Source organism: Scyliorhinus torazame, chromosome 10 (genome assembly GCF_047496885.1).
Source record: "Scyliorhinus torazame isolate Kashiwa2021f chromosome 10, sScyTor2.1, whole genome shotgun sequence".
Lineage (NCBI taxonomy): Eukaryota > Metazoa > Chordata > Chondrichthyes > Carcharhiniformes > Scyliorhinidae > Scyliorhinus > Scyliorhinus torazame.
In genome coordinates this window covers 42,417,243-42,434,973 of record NC_092716.1, presented here as the reverse complement: position 1 = coordinate 42,434,973, position 17,731 = coordinate 42,417,243, and the positions used below count along the sequence as shown (strand labels likewise).

General features: G+C 47.8%; 1 protein-coding gene across 4 annotated transcripts in view; it reads right to left on the bottom strand.

Annotated features, from left to right (window-relative positions):
• The window catches only part of piezo1 (piezo type mechanosensitive ion channel component 1 (Er blood group)), a 423,492-nt gene that overhangs the window by 7,810 nt on the left and 397,951 nt on the right, over positions 1 to 17,731 (bottom strand). For all 4 annotated transcript variants that reach the window (XM_072518003.1, XM_072518005.1, XM_072518006.1 and 1 more), the window contains 3 exons: positions 16,250 to 16,372; positions 14,424 to 14,503; positions 3,952 to 4,156 (listed from right to left, as the gene is read on the bottom strand). In XM_072518003.1, the coding sequence (XP_072374104.1) occupies positions 3,952 to 4,156; positions 14,424 to 14,503; positions 16,250 to 16,372 (408 nt within the window). The remainder of the gene's footprint in view (positions 1 to 3,951; positions 4,157 to 14,423; positions 14,504 to 16,249; positions 16,373 to 17,731) is intronic.

Sequence of the window (17,731 nt, the reverse complement as noted above, 5' to 3'; positions counted from 1 at the left end):
CGGACTTCTGTGCAGCCTGCACAAGGACTCCTGCTTTTCTGTGCAGTCAAGCGAACACTGCCTAGGGGAAACCATAGAATCACTGGGAGCACCTTCTGGATTCCCGTGTTTAACTGTACATGTTGTAAGCGCTCTTCCTGTTGTTTCCCTTATTTCCCATTTCTTTAATTATGCCATTGTAATTTTTGTTCCATGGATGTTTAATGGACATATATCTTTAAGCCGAGCAGAGGAAGTGAGGAACTCAAAAGTTAAAATAATACACTGTACAAGCAGAACTCTCACTTTTTGGCACCCGAGAGATTGGAAGGACTCGGTTAGATTGATTGGTTGGGGACTGATGAATTGGCCTAAAGACTGCATCCTGCCCAGCAACAGGCGGTGATTGGGTCCTACCCAAGTGGGATGGTTTTCAGAGAACCAAGGAAAGCACAGTCGGGTCCTGGATGCTCAGAGAAGTAGCTGTGAGTCTCTTTCTATCTTTATCCAGTGAAGCTGCATAGCTGCTACATTTCTGAACCTATAGAGAGCTTGGATGAATCTGCACTGAAAACCATTACAGAATGAAAGCAGAAACCTTGAACTGAAAGCCCAGCTTAAAGGAAAGTGTGCGAGAAGACAACCATCTGAAACAAAGACTCTTACCCTTTTACTTTCATCATTATTGTTTGTTTGTCTGAATGTTGTGTGTGTAAATAGAGGTTGGGGGGGACAGGTTAAAGAGGGGTTATGGATTAGATAATAGTTAAACAGTTGTATTTACTGTATATTTAATTATAGTTATTACTAAAATTAATTGTGTTTAAATCTACAAACCTGGTGACTGCAGTTATTGGGCACCAAGGGCCAAAGACTTTGGATATTTTTCTAAGACTTATTTGTCCCTTTTAATTATGTTGCGACTCCAGATCAGGTGGGGCTGGAATTGACCGCACACTAGCCCAGGGGTCGTAACAATGTGCAGGCACCAGAAATTGCTGTCAGCTTCCGAAAATATTAACGGTGCATTCTAACAGTTTTACTTTCATTACTACCACAAAATCTGGGACAATCTCAATGTAAGGAGTTTTCTCTTTCTCTGAAGTAAGGACTTGATAATACTTTGAATATGAAACATTACTTGACGAAAGTAACTGAAATTCATTCACTCAGTAGGGTTGTCACCTCTGGCTGGATGTATTCCTCGGGATTTCACAACCTGACCTGCCTCCAACTGTCCCATTCAGTAAACAGCCATTTCCCTCTAGCTCCAATACTTATACAACTAGGAAATAAAAATGTTCAAAGAAATTGAAAAAAAAAAGCACAATTTTGTTTTTAGGGTTTCTATAGCTTTCCTCCCACAGCTGCCTGCATTAGTGTCCAGGAGATTAATATTCTGTTCTTTGAGACTCTGGGTCAAACCAGGAGGGGTAGCAACCCTATTCTCCAGTTCTTTTTTGATTGAAAATATTCACTCAGACTCCCAGGTACAGCAACGGGCAATAAAAAGCTTCAAACCCTGGTGCATGGAGAGGATTTACTTCCACAAATTTCAACATCTAGGAAATTGCTGGGTCACAGTGCAAGATAGCTTTAAAAAAAATTTAGAGTACCTAATTATTTCTTTCTCCAATTAAGGATCAATTTAGCGTGTTCAATCCACCTACCCTGCATATCTTTTGGGTTGTGGGGGTGAAACCCATACAGACACGGGGAGAATGTGCAAACTCCACCGACAGTGACCCAGGGCCGGGATTCGAACCCGGTTCCTCAGCGCCGCAGTCCCAGTGCTAACCACTGCTCCGCCCGACACAGCTAGATAGTTGTGGGGAACATATCAATTGCAAGACTAGGAGCTGGATTCGCCATTCCTGAGGGTAAGTGCCAATGCCAACGGAGGATCCGTGGTGTTTCACAACGGGAAAATTGGTGCAAAGCCCTCCGTTCCCAGTACCGTTGAGGGGCTAGCACCGGCATCGTGTGAAACACCTGTGGAATGCGAGGAAAACAGCTGGAGCATGCCGGGTGCCAGGCCACAAATGCGCAGGGCTGACAGGTTGCAGCTGCACGTACGCCTACACCTGCATCGGTCGCGCCGGAAAGCATGGTGCCGGCCGTGCTGGACTGTGTACCCGTCCACCCTGACCCCACAGCCCACCTCTTGGCCACCCTCCACCATTCCCCCCAGCCCGAGCAGAAGCCCCTTAGCCAGCGGCATGGATCTCGGCCGAGTGTGGCTGCGCTGGAGACTGTCCACAACCGGCACGCAGGAACTCAGCACATCGGAGGCGGAGCATCGTGAGTGGGCCGGCTGATGGCGTTCCAACGGGATTGTGACTGTGCCTGGCACGCGTCCCAATGACACTAACTTGGAGGGGGCTGAGTATCGCGAACCGGCGTTAAACCGGCATTTGCCCCGATTTCGCCGTCGGGAGCCATCCTCCGCCCAATCACCATTTTCGATTTTGGCGTTGGGCTATGGAGAATCCAGCCCTTGGTTTTTGAGAGACTTTGAGGCCTCCCATTTGTGATGATTATTACACTTTGGGAATAGCCTGTATTTTCTTTAGTGAGGCATTCCTTTAAGTCCAAGGTGAAATTAAGATAATTCTATAAGGGGAGGTAATTGGACTTCTTGGATATGATATAATTTCAGAGAAGTTAAAACTAAGCTGAGGTTGCTGCGGAGATTGAAGCTAATTGGGGTGGTGTCAAATTCTAGCTTGATTTGTGCTAGCTCATCTGAGCAGACACAGTTCAGAACACAGAATGTGTGTGAAGGGAAGGAAGCAAAGTTCTCTATGAATAGATCAATTTTATGTTTGGCAACAAGAAGAAAATACAACTCCAGATACTCTTGGTGAAGCCACATGCAGGCAAGGTGAAAGGGACTGAACCGTAAAGGGGATACGATATCAGGCCTAGACCGTGAAGCAGGTGTGTTGGTTGCTCAGTAAAAAAGGAACTCTGGAAAGCTACACCATCAGGACGGCCATGACACAAATAAGAAAGGGTCTGTAGGCATATACCTGGTCAGTGTTAATGGTACCTTGGATATGAAGGTGACTCGAGGGCCAAATTTATTTAGTGGGAAAAGAGAGACCCTAAACACTGAAGGCCAAGTTGGAAAGATTGTGAGACTGCTCGTGGTTCCACATATATGTAGGAAGTGATGGGGGGGACTTCTAACAACACAATGCAGATCTTTGTCGCCTCAACAATTAAAAAGTGACATTTACCTTTTTATTTGGAATATTCTTCTTCTAATAATTAATTTTTGAATTATGTTGATTACCGTGAAAGTTTTTAAAAGTAAAATATTGTCAAGGGCAGCATAGTGGCGCAGTGGTTAGCACTGCTGCTTCACATTGCCGAGGTCCCAGGTTTGATCCCGGCTCTGGGTCACTGTCTGTGTGGAGTTTGCACATTCTCCCTGTATTTGCCTGGGTCTCGCCCCCACAACCCAAAAGATGTGCAGGGTAGGTGGATTGGCCATGCTAAATTGCTCCTTAATTGGAAAAAATGAATTGGGTATTTTTAAAAAGTAAAATATTGTCCACAGAGTTACTTTCCATTGGTGTCTTTGGGGATTCTAAAAAAATTCTTGGTCTCTGCAGGGATTGCAACAAATTTAAAAGCTTAATGAAGGTACTCAGAGGCAGTTTCAATTGCATCAGGGTCCTACTGACGTTATAGGAACCTGATTTACATAGATTTAGGACGTTACCAGCTGAGTCAGGCAGATGCCTTAACTGTACAAAATGGCATTAAATGGCTGTGAAATGAGTAAACGGCAACAAATCCTAAACATTTTGAAATATATTAAAATCAACTTAACAAAGATCATATCTCAATGTTTAATTATTTCCAGTTCCAACTGCTGAAACCATTAATACGCAGAATATTTTATCAAAGCTTTTTTATGTAAGGAAAACAATAGATACTGTTACATTTGTGTCATAAACTTACCCGTGTCCAGCGAGGAAGCCTAGGCTCGGTGGGCTGACCTTATCATTGAAGATGATCATCTGCAGTTCATTACATTCATTTTGTTTACATTCTTCAGTCTTGGTCTGTATCACCCACCATTCCAAGATACTGTCCGAATCATTTACATCCTTTCCAACATGCCTTTGTAGTTCCATCGTCACATTCAGGAAGCTATCGTCATGTTCTATCAAGGATGAAAAGTTTTTAATACTGTAGTTTAGACAAAAATAAATCTGGTTAAATTTTACTGGACTATTTTGATTTGTATCAATATGTTTGCTGAATGAGCAAAATCCCAATTAATGTACTCGTTACTGGGCCATTCACAACAGAGCTCACCACTGTTGTAATCATTTTGTGTGTTAGTGTGCAGCAATCAACTCAGTAATGCCTCCGGTCTGCAACCCATGCATACAACCTGCTTACAATGGAAGTTATGCTGCCACAGGAAATACGATACAGCAGGTTACTGGCATCCTGAAGCAATGATTCCGTTGTCTGGACAATTGGGCAGAACCCAACAGGACTCAGAAAAGTAGATTAAGATTCATGGTGGTCTACTATACACATGACCACCAAAGAACAAAGAAAAGTACAGCACAGGAACAGGCCCTTCGGCCCTCCAAGCACGTCTAAACTAAGATCTTCTACACATCTTGGGTTCGTATCCCTCTATTCCCATCCTATTCTTGTATTTGTCAAGATGCCCCTTAAATGTCACTATCGCCCCAGCTTCCACCACCTCCTCCGGCAGCGAGTTCCAGGCACCCACTACCCTCTGTGTAAAAAAATCTTGCCTCATACATCTCCACTAAACCTTGCCCCTCGCACCTTAAAGCTATGCCCCCTAGTAATTGACCCCTCTACCCTGGGGAAAAGCCTCTGACTATTCACTCTGTCTATGCCCCTCATAATTTTGTAGACCTCTATCAGGTCGCCCCTTAATCTCCATCGTTCCAGTGAGAACAAACCGAGTTTATTCAATCGCTCCTCATAGCTAATGCCCTCCATACCAGGCAACATCCTGGTAAATCTCTTCTGCACCCTCTCTAAAGCCTCCACATCCTTCTGGTAGTGTGGCGACCAGAATTGAACACAATACTTCCAAATGTGGCCTAACTAAGGTTCTATACAGCTGCAACATGACTTGCCAATTCAATGACTATACTCAATGCCCCGGCCAATGAAGGCAAGCATGCCGTATGCCTTCTTGACTACCTTCTCCACCTGTGTTGCCCCTTTCAGTGACCTTTGAACCTGTACACCTGAACACTCAAAGCTTGACACCATCCAGGACCCGCTTGAATACGCCCCCTCCCGCAAACATTCACTCCCTCCACCACCGATGCACAGTGGCAGCTGTGTGTAAAGTAAAGTTACCACAGTCCCAGATGACCATTGGCTGCTTTCCCTTTTGAGGGGGAGAGCTGACTGGTGGTGATTTAACCCGAGGGTCACCACACTTCAGGCAAGGGGTAAGGTTGAGAAGGCGGGGCCTTCATGAATAACCTCAGCCTCAGCTGCGCGTGTCCAGTGTCTGCTGTCAGGTGTCTCACTGCCCCCAAATCCCCACCCCAGATGAACTGTGCAGCCTCTTTCCATTCCAAAGGACATCTTGCTTGGGGACTGTGAGGGCCACGTGTAACTGAGTTTCCTCCACTCTATGTCCAGTCTTCCCGGCCCGCCGTAGATTGTCACGAGGCGCACTGGGGTCCGCCAGTGGGTTATGTGTATTCACAGAGATGTCCACATCCTGTCGGGCAGTGTGTGTGAAACTGAAACCAGTCCATGACGTGCTGGAGGTGCCCTCCGTGAGTACAGCCCTGGCACCAAACGAACAGACCCTTCACCGCGTGGTGGCAAATGGCGCATGTGCTGGCACCACGACGACACCTCTCGCACATCAGTTATAAGGAGAGTAGTTGAGGGGCACGAGGAGAAGGAAAAGGAAAGGAAGAGGCAATCTAGGCAGCTCCTTTTTGACCAGCTTTCCATGAGGAACTCCTCGGAGTACAATTCCAGTAACCACAACCCCAATTCCCAACTCACCAAAAATCCTGCCCCGCATCTTTCCTGTCATTGACAATCTGAGTGCCTGTTTAGCCACAACGCACAAGTAAAAGACACCACAGAATAAATACCCCTAACCAAATTTATAAATAAAATTATGCCATCTTGAAAACAAGTCAATAATCACCATTGTGCATTCCCTTTGTGCCTGTCTTCCATGTGCCTTTCCCTATCCTGTGTTTCTCTTTATTACCACAGTGGCTGCAGCATGGAGTGTGAAAGGCCGCAGACTCGGAATGAAGGAGATTGCAGATGGCCTAGGAGGACAATGCCAAGGAGCTGTGGGCCTAGAAAGCCCAGTTTAGGACTGCACCACGTCAGCATGGCAGCAATAGTCTGGAATGCGACAGGAAACAGCAAGGGCACTGGCAGAGTGATGGGTCGGGATGACGAATGATGGCAGCAGTGTGAGTTTACATCGCAGCATGCAGACATTTGGGTGGCTGCTGCTGCTTGTGCTACAACAGAAGCTGTGAGATCAGCTGCCACACACCACATCATTTTGTGAAAAAGGTTGGCCACCATTTCCATGCTGAAAGGAATGGGCTCCAGGCTCTCCAAAGTCCTGTTGTCACATTGGTGCCTATTTCCTCCATGTTCCTTATAACACTGACCACAGACCTTTTGGCGAGCTTGCCAATTTTCTTCTGCATCCCAATGAACCTCTTCTGTAGGATGCTCCAACAAAGTTCTTCATCTGCAGTGGACCTCTTGTGGTGTCTTACCACCCCCCAACTACCCGGCAAGCTGGTACCAAAGATTGTGCAATCAGGGGGAAGTGAGAAGCGAGGAGGAGGATTAGATATGAGAAAACTTTCATCGTCAATGTATTCATCCCTACCACTGGCTACTGTGGTGATGTGCATCAATGTAAATGCATGTAGGCTAGCTAGACACTAGAGGGAGCACCAGAAACATCACACACACACACTCAACCAATAGATCAAGTAGATAGGACACGACCAATAGACATTCACGATACACAAGGAGGTGACACGACCCCCGGGGGGGCATTACACCAACCCATATATAAAGGACACTACACACATGATCTGCCTCTTTCCAGTGGAGACAGTCAGTGAGTAGAGACACAGGGTTGATTCAATATTACACCCACCACGTGGATTGCAGCAACTGGTTAGTCAGACTGGGTAGCTACAGTAGGATTAGCAGTAGTGTCGAACCCGAGTAATAGAAGTGTAAATAGTTTAATAAACGTGTTGAAGTTATCTCCACGTCTGAACCTTCCTTTGTCAAGTGCACCACAAGGAAGCCGCTTATGTTACACCTACAACATAACAAATCAGCTACAGCTTCAGCAATTAACTTTCCAATAATGCATTTTCCATCAGAATTAGGATCATGGCATTCAAATGTACCTGTTCACCTTTGGTTAGCTGCTGTTGCCTTCAGTTGTACATCACCTAGTGCTGCAAGAAAGGGGGAAGTGCAGTGGTGAGTGTTATGTAATCTGTTTGGCTGATGTGGGCGCCATGGTCGAATAGATGGCAGTATGTGCAAACTATGTGTATGAGACTTGAAGTAGTGTTAAGTGTGCGAGGGTACAGTAAAGTATATGAATGTCAGGTATGTGCCCTAATTAGAGGTTGTTAATAGGTAAGTTATAGGGTTGCGGTGAATGTTTTAAAAATTAATTTACGGGATGGGCATCGCTGCGTGGGCAGCATTTATTGCCCATCCCTAGTTGCCCTTCAGAAGATGGTGGTGAGTTGCCTTCTTGAAATGCTGCAGTCCTTGAGGTATAGGTACACCCACTGCGCTGTTAGGGAGTACCAGGACTTTGCCTCAGTGACAGTGAAGGAACGGCAATATATTTCCAAGTCAGGGTGGTGAGTGACTTGGAGGGGAACCTCCAGGTGGTGGAGTTCTCAGGTATCTGCTGCTCTTGTCCTTCTAGATGGTAGTGGCCGTGGGTTTGGAAGGTGCTGTCTAAGGAACCTTGGTGAGTTACTGCACTGCGTCTTGTCGATGGTACACATGGCTGCCACTGTTCGGCATTGGTGGAGGGTTTGAATGTTTGTGGAAGGGTGAGCAATCAAGTGGGCTGCTTTGTCCTGGATGATGTTGAGCCTCTTGAGTGTTGTTGGAGCTGCACTTCTTGGCAAGTGGAGAGTATTCCATTACACTCCTGACTTGTGCCTTGTAGATGGTGGACAGGCTTTGGCAGGGTCAGAGGGGGAGTTACTTGCTGTAGGATTCCTACGACCTGCCCTGGTAGCCACAGTATTAATATGACCAGTCCAGTTCAGTTTCTGATCGATGGTAACCCCCAGGATGTTGTTTGTGGGGGATTCAGTGATGGTAGTGCCATTGAATGTCAAGGGACGGTGATTAGATCCTCTTTTGTAGGAGATGGTCATTGTCTTGCACTACTGTGGCACGAATGTAACTTGCTACTTGTCAGCCCAAGCCTGCATAGTGTCCAGGTCTTGCTGCATTGGACATGGACTGCTTCATTATCAGCGGAGTCGCAAATGGTGCTGAACATTGTGCAGTCATCCGCAAACATCCCACCTCTGACTTTATGATGGAAGGGAGGTCATTGATGAAGGTGATGATGATTGGGCCTAGGACACTGCCGTGAGGAACTGCAGTGATGTCCTGGAGCTGAGATCATTGACCTCTAACTACATCTTCCTTTGTGCCAGGTGTGGTATTATCAGGTATTGCGGTACCTAAGAGGCTGATGACCATTGGTTAAACCTAGGAGTTTACAATTGGCTGTTGATGCGTAGCTCCGCCCTGACAGGCGGAGTATAAGAATCGGTGCCGTCCCAGCAGCCTTCACTTTCTGTACCGAAGCTGTTGGGGAACAAGTTCTAGTCGATTAAAGCCTTCAGTTATGAAATCACTTTGTCTTGAGTGTAATTGATCGTGCATAAATTTAATCGACTAGACTTAAGCTGGAAGGATGGATCACCGAATCAAACCGGAGTGCCTACAACTCAGCCCCCATGTGGAGAACTCGGCTGCAATATTTAAACACTGGCTGGCGTGCTTTAAAGGCTACCTCGAGACGGCCGGAGGCACCCCCTCAGAAGGACAGAAAATGCATCTCCTGTGCTCAAGGGTCAGCCCTGGGATCTACACTCTTATCGAGGAGGCGGAGGACTATGATGCCGCGATCAAACTGTTAAAAGGACATTATATCCGCCCTGTAAATCAGGTCTACGCACGTCACCTGCTTGCAACTAGACGGCAAAGCCCCGGGGAATCGTTGGAGGATTTCTACCGGGCGCTACTGGTGCTGGGCCGAAACTGTGGCTGCCCACAAGTTTCAGGGAGCGAGTTCACGCAACTTTTAATCAGGGATGCCTTCATAGCAGGTATGAGCTCCTCAGTGATCCGCCAAAGACTCCTAGAAAAGGACACCCTGGGACAGAGAGAGGCAGGGGCCCTTGCAGGGTCCATGGACGTAGCCTCCCAAAACGTGCAGTCCTATGTGCCCGACCGCGCGGCGGCCCCCTGGGCTGCGTGGCACCCCACAGCGGCAGCCCCACAGACCTTCCCCCGACCCCGCAGGCCTGCGCGGCGAGACGGCCCGCTAACGCCGCCGGCCCCGCTGTTTCTTCTGCGGGCAGGCAAATCATCTTGCCCCCCGGACACTATGCTGGACGGGTGAGCGCCGCCATTTTGTCCATCTCCGCCGAAATCTTGTCCATCCCCGGCCACCATGTGCGACCCATGGGAGACGCCATCTTGGATGGGGCCCTAGGCCCCCAGCACGGCCGACTACACGCTGCCCGATCAGAACTCGCAACTGCTTCATCTGGCCTCGGTGACACTGGACCAAAGTCGACCTCGGACACTCGCAACAGCAACAACGATGGTCTTCATCAACGGCCACAAGACATCTTGCCTGACTGACTCTGGGAGCACGGAATGCTTTGTTCACCCCGATATGGTAAGGCACTGTTCACTTGTTACCCACCCTGTAAACCAAAGGATCTCCCTGGCCTCCGGGTCACACTCTGTGGAGATAAAGGGGTTCTGCCTAGCAAACCTCACTGTCCAAGGCAGGAGATTCAACAATTTCCGCTTTTATGTCCTGCCGCACCTCTGCGCGGCTACCCTCCTGGGGTTGGACTTCCAATGTAACTTGCAAAGCCTGACCTTCCAATTCGGCGGCCCTATACCCCCCCTTACTGTCTGCGGCCTCGCGACCCTTAAGGTCAACCCGCCTTCCCGGTTTGCGAACCTCACCCCGGATTGCAAACCCGTCGCCACCAGGAGCAGGCGGTACAGTGCCCAGGACCGGACCTTCATCAGGTCAGAGGTCCAAAGGCTGCTGAGAGAAGGGTTCATCGAAGCGAGCAACATTCCCTGGAGAGCTCAAGTAGTGGTGGTAAAGACCGGGGAGAAACATAGGATGGTCATTGACTACAGTCAGACCATCAACAGGTTTACGCAGCTGGACGCGTACCCTCTCCCACGTATAGCCGACCTGGTAAACAGGATCGCGCAATACAAGGTCTTCTCCACGGTGGATCTCAAGCCTGCCTACCACCAGCTACCCCTCCGTAATAGTGACCGCAAGTACACTGCCTTCGAAGCAAATGGGCTTTCTTTCAATTTTTAAGAGTTCCCTTTGGTGTCACTAATGGGGTCTCGGTCTTCCAGCGAGAGATGGACCGAATGGTTGACCGATACGGCTTACGCGCAACGTTCCCGTATCTGGAAAACGTCACCATCTGCGGCCATGACCAGCAGGACCACAAATTTCTCCAGACCGCGAAAATCCTTAACTTAACGTACAATAAGGATAAATGCGTATTTAGCACCGACCGTCTAGCCATTCTAGGCTACGTAGTGCGAAATGGAGTTATAGGCCCCGGCCCTGAATGCATGCGCCCCCTTATGGAGTTCCCCCTCCCTCACTGCCCCAAGGCCCTGAAGCGCTGCCTCTGGTTTTTCAGCTATTATGCACAGTGGGTCCCCAACTACGCAGACAAAGCCCGACCCCTAATCCAGTCCACAACCTTCCCCCTGTCGACGGAGGCCCGCCAGGCCTTCAGTCGCATCAAAGCAGACATTGCAAAGGCCACGATTTGCGCCATCAGCGAGTCCCTCCCCTTCCAGGTCGAGGGCGATGTGTCCGACGTAGCTCTCGCGGCCACCCTCAACCAGGCCCGTGGCCTTCTTCTCCCGTACCCTCCATGCTTCCGAAATTCGCCATTCCTCGGTCGAAAAAGAGGCCCAAGCCATAGTAGAAGCTGTGCGACATTGGAGGCATTACCTGGCTGGCAGGAGTTTCACTCTCCTCACGGCTTTCATGTTCGATAATGCACAGCGGGGCAAGATTAAAAATGGCAAGATCTTGCGGTGGAGAATAGAACTCTCCACCTTCAACTACGAGATCTTGTACCGTCCGGGGAAGCTAAACGAGCCTCCTGATGCCCTGTGCCGCGCCACTTGTGCCACTGCACAAGTGGACCGCCTCCGAGCACTCCACGAGGACCTCTGCCATCCGGGGGTCACTCGTTTCTTCCACTTCATCAAGACCCGCAACCTGCCCTACTCCATCGAGGAGGTCAGGACAGTCACCAGGGACTGCCAAATCTGCGCGGAGTGCAAACCGCACTTATACCGGCCAGAGAGGGCGCGCCAGATAAAAGCTTCCCGTCCCTTTGAACGCCTCAGCATGGATTTCAAAGGCCCCCTCCCCTCCACCGACCGCAACACGTATTTCCTGAACGTGATTGACGAGTACTCCCGGTTCCCATTTGCCATCCCCTGCCCAGACATGACGCAACCACCTTCATCAAGGCTCTCCAGGGTATCTTTCCACTGTTCGGTTTCCCCGTGTACATACACAGTGATAGGGGGTCCTCCTTTATGAGCGACGAACTGCGTCAATTCCTGCTCAGCAGGGGCATTGCCTCAAGCAGGACGACCAGTTACAACCCCCGGGGAAACGGACAGGTGGAGAGGGAGGACGGAACGGGTTGGAAGACTGTTCTGCTGGCCCTACGGTCCAGGAATCTCCCAGTCTCCCGCTGGCAAGAAGTCCTCCTGGTGGCCCTCCACGCCATCCGGTCGCTGCTCTGTACAACTACCAATCAGACACCTCATGAACGTCTCCTTGTTTTCCCCAGGAAGTCCTCCTCTGGGACCTCGCTCCCAACCTGGCCAGCGACACCCGGACCTATCCTGCTTTGGAAGCACGTGCGGGCGCACAAGTCGGACCCGTTGGTCGAGAGGGTCCACCTGCTGCACGCTATCCCCCAGTATACCTACGTGGCGTTTCCTGACGGCCAGCAAGATACGGTCTCCCTACGTGACCTGGCGCCCGCCGGAACCCCATGCGCACCTGAACCATTACCCCCACCCCCTCCACAGCACCTCACTGGAGGGTCAGTACTCCCGCCGCTCCTGACTAGGCCCGCCCACCCACCGACGCCCCCCCCCCCCCCCCCCCGGTGTCAACCGTTTGCCCCAACAGCGCCGCCTAGGGGTGACGAAGCTGCCAGGGAGGCTGAAACCACGCTCCCGGAGTCGCAACCACCTGGACTCCCACCAGAATCACCACCAAAGCCCAGACGATCCAGAAGGACGACCAGGCCACCCAATCGACTGATTGCTTCGCTGTGACTTTAACCGTGAACGAACACTTTGTAAATATTCTCGACAGCCCTGTAAGGAGGAATCACGGTACCTCCATATCTGATCATACCATGTTAAAGGCGACTGTTACCACTGGCCACCACCCCCGCCGGACTCCTTTTTAACAGGGGGTGAATGTGGTATTATCAGGTATTGCGGTACCTAAGAGGCTGATGACCATTGGTTAAACCTAGGAGTTTACCATTGGCTGTTGATACGTAGCTCCGCCTGTCAGAACCGGTGCCGTCCCAGCAGCCTTCACTTTCTGTACCGAAGCTGCTGGGGAACAAGTTCTAGTTGATTCAAGCCTTCAGTTATGAAATCACTTCGTCTTGCGTGTACTTGATCGTGCATCATCAGGTATTACTCCAACCAGCGGCGAGTTTCCCCCCTGATTCCCATTGTCTCAAGTTTAGCTTGGGCTCCTTGATGCCATCAAATGTTGCCTTGATATCAAGGGAAGTCAGTCTCCCCTCACCTCTGGCATTCAGCTCTTTGTCCACGTGTGAACCAAGGCTGTAATGTCAGAAGCTGAGTGACCCTGGGGCAACCCAAACTGAGCTTCCATGAGCAGGTTATTGTTGAGTACGTGCTGCTTGATAGCACTGTTGATGACTCCTTCCATCACTCTAGGGTCTAATAGAGTGACAATTGGCTGCATTTGTCCTGTTTCTTGTGTACAGAACATACCTGGGCAATTTTCCACATTGCCGGATAGATGCCAATGTTGTAGCTGAATGGATCATTGTCAGACGCTAATCATGCAGTTAGTAGTCTATTCATTTGAAGGTACATTCAGTGGCTTGATCACTCATATAAGGTTATTCAACTTCCAGCGACACTGTATCCAGGTCCTCAGGGATTGACTCCAGTCATTGTTATCTCTTCCATTACCTTCTAAGCGTGTAGCTGGGAGACCTCAAGGTCCCCTGTAGATATAGGATGTCTCTCCTCCTTCTCACCTGTACAGCAGGGCCTCCAGTTTAGCATTCAACAATCTTGGAGCCCACTCCCTTCCATACTTTGCCATTATTCAATGTTTCACAGGTTCAATTCACTTGCTGCACAACTGACAATCCTTGCTCCAGCCACAATGGGTATCTGCTTTAAGAGGCTCAAGTTAGCTTTAAGTGGTGCGACACAGTCACAATATTGGCCGCTGCTAATCAATCTAATCTAATCAAGAATGGCATTTTGTGTTGGCTGGATGCTGAAACCGAAGGCAGCATGAAGTTAGCATGCTGCCTGCATTGGAACCAACAGACATGGGTTAATCACACATCACAAGCTCAACATCTGTTTTTGAGGCTTTTGGATTGAGCACCCTTGACGTCTCCCCTGTTTCAGCATGATGTACTGTGTTCACTCAAGGGCAACATTTAAGTCTTACATATTTTTGACATCCAGATGGACAGAGTTTTGAAACTGCCCAATACCAGGGTAAAATAAAAACATTAAGAACTTATGGATGGATTAAATATGTTCAAACCTTTGTTCTACAGAGGCAACAACTTTCCACAGGAATTTGTTTAATCGTTCAAGGAATCAAAACTATGGAAAACGAGCACAACAACAGTGGAAGATCAGACAAGATTATCCAGGCTGCATTGCAGCCAAGAGAAACTAAGGTCTTTCAGTGAAAAAAATCAATACCGGCAGGTGAATTTCCTCATGTAATCCTTTGTTGTCAGTAAATATTCTAGTTAATCATTTTAAATAAAGAGGAGGTTTCCCACAAGGTAAATAAGTAATTCTACCTGGATACATCTGATCGACAGGTTTAGCATCTGGACCATTTGGAGCTTTAATGTACTTTGGCAACATGTGCGAAATTAATCTGTAAATAAAAGTCACAGAAAACATCAAATCAAGACATTCTGTTTGACCGACAATCCTGCAATCCAGCGTCTTTAGTGAGTAGTAACAATAGTGAGCATATCGTGGGAAATCCTAGGTATGTACCCTGTGATTTTCCATCCACTAAAACTCATGAATGAAAAGTCACATATTTTACATTCACAATGCACTACCTGTGAGCATGTGTGAAAAACGGTAATGCCAGAATGCATAACCATGGGCGGGATTTACCGGCTGTTCACGCCGGTGGGAAATTCCAGTCCCATACCAGCTCACAGGTTTCCCGGCGACGAGGGGTGCTGTCACCGGGAAATCCTGTTGACACTGGCTGGGTCAGTAGATTCCGTTGGCGGGCCACCTCTGCCGCCAAGAAACACACGGTGGGGTGGTCGGTAAATCCCGCCCCATATTTCCAGCATTTTCTCTTGCCAAAATCACTATTATATATTAAAGTTAATTCCAATAGTAATTCAAGTAACAAAGGATATTCCGTCATGCCCCTGGTTTCCAAGCTCCACACTCAATCCAGCATTCTCTAATCTGCCATGAATAGAACGACTGCGGTTAATAGTTCCTGTGCTGTCTGTGCTTGCCTATTGCAGGACTCAAATTCATGATATCATTATTAAAGGGATCACAAGAATGATAACCATACGGCACTGAGATTATTTTTATTTGCTGGCATTTCAAAGTATTGAGTACTTTATTAATTTGAAGATTTAATAATCACTATTATTGCATGAAATAAAAATAAGTACTTGTTTTTAATAGCTGATTCCAAAGATACTACAAAATAGTGATGGTGCATTGATCTATATAACCCTACTTGATACTACTGCAATAGTTTGTAGTAAAATAATGGTTTGGTAGTACAGAACCTGACTAATGCTGTAAAAAGAGACCTCCCGTCAAAGCTTTTCGTCTTGCACTCATCAGGTAGAATTCGTAAGAATGCCAATTGTAAAGGGGACAGAATTCTGTACTGCATGGGAAAGGAGTGTTGATTGGTTTGCATGCAGACTCTGGTAGCGGGATTGCCATAAAGAATGCATCAGGAAGCAATTAATTGGCGTACTTTTGCTTAAATTCAAACCAGGCAGGTTGAATGATTGGTCAAGGCATTCATTGCCCCGGGAATGAACTAAGGAATGGCTGTCCTTCTAAGTATTTCTTAAGTTGAAAAAGGCACAATGCATGGACATATCTGCAAAGGACAAGTATTAGTGCAAAGGTTTGTATTAGTGTTATTATTACTCTAACTATTAGTCTGCTGGATTCCACACTTGCACTTATGCTACATGGTTCATTTTAGCAATATTTTCAACTATATTATGGCTTTCGCTTTGAAAGGGAAGATGGTTGTACAGTTGGTTACTGATTGCTTGAAGTATTTCCTTTGAAAGAATTTGGATGATCATATTTTGGATTCATTCAATGTTTTTCAGATTATTCCTTTTCAGATTACAAATGATCAGCTTCACACGCAAAGCAGGTAAACACTTTTGGGTTCTTTCTATTAGGCACATTAGGCCACACATGTAAACACCTTAGTAAACGTATGAGACCTAATCTCTCATGAATTTACAAATGTTCTCCAAAGGACCTTTCTGTAAGCGTGTGAGAAGCCAACATTACTTCTACACAGACGAGCATTAAGACCAGTTTAATTCTGAGGTAACAGTGGCATTATTCAGTACTCAGATCAATAAAACAAATAAAGACGTACACTGGCTCCTTCCGGGTCCCCAGAAGAAGATCTGCTAATTGTTTCCGCACAGGATTATTTGGTTCCAAATCGATGGTGTGCTTCTCAGATGCATGTTCATGTACTCCACCTAGACTGAGATCCCTGCAGACATAAAGTTATTAAATGTTGTCCTAATTGAATTATGAAAATATACTGGACGAATCACAGGAATCTGTCCATTCATTTAACACTGTTATTATTAACATCAACCTTTAATCGAATTGAACAACCTCCAAAATAACTCAAAACCACACACATTATAATATCATACAGGACAGGAGTCGTTGGGGACTTCAACAACCCGAATATCAATTGAGATACAAACAGTGTGAAGGACACAGAGGGCGCAAAAATCTTGAACGATATTCAAGAGAACTTTTTTAGTTAACACATAACAAACCCACGAGAGGCGGTGTAATTCTAGATTTAGTCTAGATTAAACTGGACAAGTGGATGAAGTAGCAGTGGGGGATAGTGACCAAAATATAGTTAGATTTAGCATCATTATGAAAAAGGACAAAGACAGAACAGGAATAAGGTTCTAAATTGGGGGACGACAGATGTTACAAAGCTGAGAGTTGAGCTGGCAAGAATGGACTCAATACAGCTTTTTGAAGGAGCCGAGGGGGATGGATAGTGCATATAGGAGGTGGAGGGAAGTGGGGCTGGTCAAGGGGAGTGATCTGTATTTGGAGGAAGGGTTTGCCAGTCTGGAGGAGCTAAAGGAGAGGGTAGAGCTGCCGAGGGGGAGAGAGTTCAGGTATCTGCAGGTTAGGGACTTTGCACAAAAGTTCTGGAGGGGGTTCCCTAGGTTGCCGGGATTCACCCTGCTGGAGCGACTGCTGCTCCTGGATGTGGAAGGAGAGGGAAGAATTGAGGATATATACAAGTGGCTGGGGACGCTGGGATGCGAGCGGGTGGTTAAGATCAAGGAGAAATGGGAAGCGGAATTGGGAAGGGAGATCAATTGTGGAGCATGGAGTGAGGCACTGCAAAGGGTAAACGGGACCTCATCATTTGCAAGGATGAGCCTGATACAGTTTAAGGTGGTGCACAGGGTGCATGTGTCTCGGGCGAGAACGAGTGGGTTCTTTCAGGGGTAGCAGATGAGTGTGAGAGGTGTGGGCGGGGGCTAGCGAATCACGCGCATGTGTTTTGGGGTTGCGAAAAATTGGGAAGATTCTGGGCAGGAGAGATCGCGGACTTAGCCAGGATAGTGGAGGAGGAGGTGGATTCAGACCTTTTGGTGGCGAAATTTGGGGTCTCAGAGAATCTGGAGTTGGCAGCACGGTGGCACAGTGGTTAGCATTGCTGCCTCACAGCGCCGAGGTCCCAGGTTCGATCCTGGTTCTGGGTCACTGTCCATGTGGAGTTATGTGCATATTCTCCTCGTGTTTGCATATTCTCCTCGTGTTAGCCCCCACAACCCAAAGATGTGCAGGCTAGGTGGATTTGGCCACG